At 46.6% G+C, this 5,797-nt stretch overlaps 1 protein-coding gene across 1 annotated transcript in view; it reads right to left on the reverse strand.

Annotated features, from left to right (window-relative positions):
- Positions 1-916: 916 nt before the first annotated feature.
- Positions 917-5,797, reverse strand: part of KCTD7 (potassium channel tetramerization domain containing 7) — a 10,816-nt gene continuing 5,935 nt past the window's right edge. Inside the window, exons 3-4 of the mRNA XM_004688323.2 lie at positions 5,162-5,340; positions 917-4,750 (exon numbers count right to left, since the gene is read on the reverse strand). Coding sequence (XP_004688380.1) covers positions 4,374-4,750; positions 5,162-5,340 — 556 coding nt within the window. The 3' untranslated portion in view covers positions 917-4,373. The remainder of the gene's footprint in view (positions 4,751-5,161; positions 5,341-5,797) is intronic.

Genomic DNA, 5,797 nt, shown 5'->3' on the forward strand with positions numbered 1-5,797 from the left:
GCTGAGACTGTCCTTCAGTGACTCCTGGCTTCATAAGAATAAATGAATGGGAGGCTTTGTAGTAAATTTAGTTCATCATTGGCCAAGGTGGAACAAAGCATAATCAAGTGCACCACCCCTGCCCTTAGAAGGACATACTACTTACATGACTTTCGTGCCAAAAAGAGCTCTGAGTTTAAAATCTGGCTCAGTCACTTACTGGCTAGCATCCTTGGGGGAAATGACACCTCTGTGAACTTCAGTTTCCAACCTGTAAGGTATTATTACTGTGTGATTGTATGCATGGTAATCAGGTCAGGGAACACATTTGAAACAGATGATGTAATACTCTTTGTTTAAAAGTCAAAATGATCAGATTTACGGGCAGCAGTTAGAGAGTGGTATGGCTACCGTCATTTCAGAACTCACCTTTCTTGGATAATCCATGAAGTGACTCTAAGGGGCATCTTGATGATGACTCTCATAACCAGTAGAGTGTCATATTCTGCTTTCAGAGGAAGAACAACTATGTCCATTTTCCTCAAGGAAGGAAACACTGAGGCTCACATAAGCCTAGAGCCACTAACATCTCTCTTCGAAAAGTGGCAATAGGAAGAAAGAGATTTCTCTCAGAATTAACTGACAAGGCTGTGAGCCACAGACATGGCTGTACAACTGTGGTATCTTCTTCCTCTGGAGAATATGCAACAGAAAAGCACAGGGCTGCCTGCCTAAGAAGGGTAGGCACAGCTTGACTAAAGGGCCTGCAAGGCATCCTTTTAGGATCACATAGGGGCAGAAGTTCAGCTGCTAGATATTTAGGGTGGCATTCCCAAAATTACATTTTTAGCAAAATCAAGACATGTTTGGAAAGTGGGGGAGAAGGAAAAGGCAGAGGAAGGATGAGAGTTAAACAAACAAACAAAAGGCACAGTGCCAGGTTCTAATTCTTGACTTTAATGCCATGTAAGGGTACTGAGGCTCCATGCACCAAGCACTCAGACAGGTAATGAACAAACACAGGAAGTGTTACATTGTGTATACAAACCCAACATCATACAGAAGACAATCGACCCAAGTGACAGCCCACACTCCGGAGAAACTGTTGTTCCTACACCTACTCTTTGTCCCTCCCTCCTTTAAATCCCTGCCAACCTACCCTCCCCACTTGACATATATGTATGTGTGTGTGTGTGTGTGTATTTCTTTCCAGAATTCCCGAAAGTGCCTTCCCAACACTTTGACTTTTGATGAGTAAACCCTTTTAAGGACCAAGAGGTAGGCACCACCTTCATGGAAGAGTTCCAGCAAAGCAGTACCCAGGAAAGCTTGATCACTTTTTATTAGATTCAACTATGGACAGAAGGTATACAAAATTTTTGAAATTCTAACTGGGATCAGCCTGCTTAGTGGGAGTAGTTTTTGTTTTGTTTATCTTAATCACTTCAGGATCCAGCATGGACCAGAATCACACACTGAGCTCAGCTCACCACAGTTTGTGGCTTACAAACATCAATCTCCTAGTCCTCCAGCTAGCAAACCAGAACAGGAAGATTATCACCTGATCAGCCTGAGGCGCAAGGCTCAGATAACTCCCAGAAAATACCAAAGCCCCAGAAATAGAAACTTTCAGAACATAGTTGACTGTGTTCCATGTGACAAACACTGGACAATCTGGTAAATTACCCAGAGGTAGGATAAGGATAGTGACAATTTTTCTATTTCTTCCATTTAGAGTTTTAGCAAAATAATTCCTCCACCTGGAATGGTATGATGTGTTCCACTGTGGATTTTTTCAGTCTTTTCTGTTGTCATTTAGCCTCTCATTTTGTTTACTTAAATGTACTATGGGTAGCACTGCTGTACTGCACAGTCCTACCTCCTGAGATGTTCACCTACCAACCAGTGAGCCTCGCACCTGGGAGGGAAAAGTGCCCAAGGTCAAACTTACAGGAAGTTCCAAAGGAAGACACTGTGGTTTGACCCACTGTAACCAACAACCTGTTCACAACTGGATGAATCAAATGAGAGGCATTTATTGACAGTATGCACAAGAATTCTATGGAAAAATACTTCCTTTCAACAGGGGAGAAGCGATCATACTTTGGAAGCCTTCCTGCTCTGGGCCTGGTCATTCGGATTTGAAAAACAATCCAGCGAGGAGAAGCTGCTGCCTCAGAGGGACCCTTTAATTTGGAGTCCATTACCACCACCCACGGTATCTGAATGTACTTCTCTGCCAGGCTCCTCATCAGAGAATGGGCAAATTCTCAGAGAGTGGCCAAATTCTTTGACACCACTTAGAAAGAACCCCAAGCTGGCAGCCAGTGTCTCTGCTCTGCCTAGAGCCTTTTCTCCTCACACTGGCACAGAACCTACCACCATGATAAAAACAGGGGAAGAGACAAATAGGGGTGTTTCCAGAATAAGGCACAAGGACAGCGTCCTTATCCAGGATCCCTGTAGCCCCACACAAGTCTTTAGGGCATATTTTTTTTTTTTTTTAGCAAATCTGCATGTGTATAAGCAAGTTGCTCCCTGACTTACAAGTGTGGACTCTAAATAACCTAGTGCTATGAAGCTCTGTGCCAGGGATGGGAAAGGGAAGCCCTGGGCTTATTTCATCTGTTCTGTATTCACACTGACTTCCTCCTTAGAAGCCTGCCCCAGTAGCTGTCAAAGTGAACTCACATTAGGCAGTTATACCAATCAGAACAACTTAAAGAAACATTTTCCTGTGAGAACAAGGTAAAAGCCATGCTGCTGGGCTAAGCTGCAAGTAGGAACATTAGTTCCAGAAAAATGATAATCCATTTGTGGAGAATAGAGGAAACATGAATTTTAGAACCTGAATCAACTGGACTTGCCTTGTTGATTTCAGTGTGCACCTCCGTCCACTCATACAGAGACTGGATAGAAAGGTGCAAAATCAAACCATGGAATCACTGTTTCCACTCAGTGCTCTGGAGGTCACTTCCCATCAAGGCATTCAGTCAAGGTCCCTAGGCTTGGCTCTCCCTTTCTCAGATAGTTTCAGTCCTCTGTGCCCTACACCTCAGCAGTCTGGTCTTGAGAACAATGAGGCTGTCCTCACCAGTTTCTGTATATAAAAGATTTCCCCACAAGAACACCCCGGAACAGTTGAGTACAATCATGATGATAGGGAGGAGCCCTTATCCAGCACAGAGGTGCTACGTTCCAGTTACTGGGTCTACATAGTTCTTTCTCTAGGAGAGGCAGTGCCACAGCTGCCCAGCTGCCCAGGCTGCAGATGGAGCAAGAAGAAAATGTGGGCACAGACCCTTGTGAACCTCTCTCTCTCTCCCTGAAATACGGGAAGTAAAACAGAATGGAGGTTTGCTGCTGTTTCTCTATAGCTTGTGGGACAGCTGTGCCTCTCACCCAGACCTTTCTTTGCTTCTCCATTATAGAACATTCTCTTAGAAGAAGGTTAACAGGATGAAGCAAAGGGGCTTAAATAGAGGGAGGCTCCTGTTGAAGGAGGGTCACCACAATTTGGACTGTAACACATCAAACAGCCACCAAGAAAACATTCTGAGCCTCTGAAAAGGATGTCACATCTCAAAAATCTCGCCTCCTTGACTTAGGGAATTTTCAAACAGAGCCTCTAAAATTTGCACACCCGCCCTATGAGATAACCCCACAAGCAAGGACGGTTGGCAGAAGGTAGAAGCTAAGACCCCAAGACAGGGCTGTAAACACTGAGATTTTCTAAGGCCAACCTGGTACATAGCTTGGCAACCATGGTTACAGCTCCAAAATGTGGTAAAGGATATGTTCTGTGAGAAGGGGTCTTTCCACATCCTAAACAAACATGGGGCTATTCTTAGAGGAAGCAGGCGTGTACTGGGAGAGGAGATACAATTTCTGCTTCAGCCAGGGGCTGAGGGGTGACTCCTTGGGCAAATCCTCCATCATATTCTATGTTCTTACCTATACACTGAGCACAGGAAGAGATAACCTGAACATGGCCGAGGAAGTGACTATGCCTACGTTAGTTTGGTAATGTGGCTCTAAACAGGGCAGAAACTCTCTTGCCAGTCAAGAAAACAACAAAACCTCTCTGGACTTCCCAGTCAAGCCCTAGCTAGCCAGACGCCATGAGCCTCAGGCAGAGACTGCCACGCCTCCAGGAAAGATCAGGTGAATGCCGGCCCAAGGTCCCCACGGGTCACAAGCCCTGAGTCTGACCTGAGGTACAGCTGGGGAGACAGGAGCTGCACCTCCATCCCTCGGAGCTGTGCCTCAGGACCTGGTCCTCACCTCAGCAGGTTCTGGGGCAGTCAGCAGCCCTTCTAGGAATCCCACTCCCAGAGCAACGAAGGGGAATGGATGCCCCTCTCTGACGGGACTCTGTTCCCTCCCAGAGCTACTCACCACCATGTGATCTTGAACTCATAGATGGGGCGCTTGCAGTAGTAGTGATTGATAAGGTGCTTGTCACACACCCCGATGCACTGGTGGTCCACAGTGAGGCCCTGTGCTGAGAGGTCTGTGACCAAGCAGTGCAGCAGGTCATAAACATCAGCCACAGCCTCCCAGGGCCCAAAAGACACATCCACTTCACAGTGGTGCTCAAAGAACTGCCCGTCACTCTCACTCCGCTCGAAGCGCAGGGAGCTGAGGAGGGGACACTCATAGGGGGTGATGGGCATCTCTTCCTTGAAGACACAGACCTTGAGCTTGGCAAAACGGGCCTTCCGCTGTACTGCACGCAGCCGGGCAATCTCCACAATCCGGTCCAAGTGGTCTGTGGGGTGAACACAGCGTCCATCACTGGGGTTGGGGCTGGGGGGTGAGCCAGAGAGAGGGTACAAAGAGAAAGTCACAGTGACAGACCCCCAGGTCCAAAAGGGAAGAGACAGATTCTGAGAAGGAACTCGGTGAGCCTTGCAGAGCACAGACTTGAACAGCTGCGTCATGGTCGTTCACAGCAAAAGAAAACCAAGGCAATGAGGACTGTCCTTTTGATGTACAATTTGACTTGTCACAAGCATGGTAGGGACACCTGAACCTGAATCCTCACAGTGTGGCTGGGAGGTGAGGGCAGGAAGGGATGCAGAGTAAGAGAGATGAACCTTGGACCCACACTGGTCCTGAGAGAGATCTCGGAGCAGCCCCTTTCCCTCAGCCTGGCGGCCCTGCACAGCTGACCCCTTACCTTTGTAATAGGGCATGAGCCCCAGAAACGCCTGGCGCACTTTCTCCCCCTTCAGTGGCTGCATGTTCTCCAACTGTTCCAGAAGGGGTCCGATGGCATAGTACTGGGCCTCTTTGTGCACAGCCCGCACACGATCCCGGGGTGGCAGGTCCCCAGAGCGCAGGAAATTCAGCACATCTCTGATCAGGAGGAAAGAGGATTGGTGAAAAGGCAACACAGTGATCAGAGCGCACAACCTGAATCAGACGACCTGCTGTGTGACCCTGGGTAAGTAAACTTAACCATGCAGGGCTTGATTTTCTATACATAGAAGAAAAATTTTAAAAGAAACCATCCCAAAATGTTATGGGCACTTAAAATATACCTGACATTACTTTATTATATTCATTATTAATAGTATTATAATTATTATTAGGTATAATATCAGGTGCTATTATTATTAAGTTTATACAGGAATAAGTTTATACAGGAATACTAGCCCCTAGTTGAGATATAATATTCAGCAAATGTAAAAGTCTTAATTGTACAATTCAATTTTCTTTTTATATCTGACTACACCCATGTGGAACATTTCCATCTCCTTAAAGTTTCCTTGTGCGGCCCTCCCTGGTGGCGCAGCGGGTTAAAGCACAGCAC

Source organism: Condylura cristata, unplaced genomic scaffold (assembly GCF_000260355.1).
Source record: "Condylura cristata isolate star-nosed mole 26May11 unplaced genomic scaffold, ConCri1.0 scaffold00024, whole genome shotgun sequence".
Taxonomy (NCBI): domain Eukaryota; kingdom Metazoa; phylum Chordata; class Mammalia; order Eulipotyphla; family Talpidae; genus Condylura; species Condylura cristata.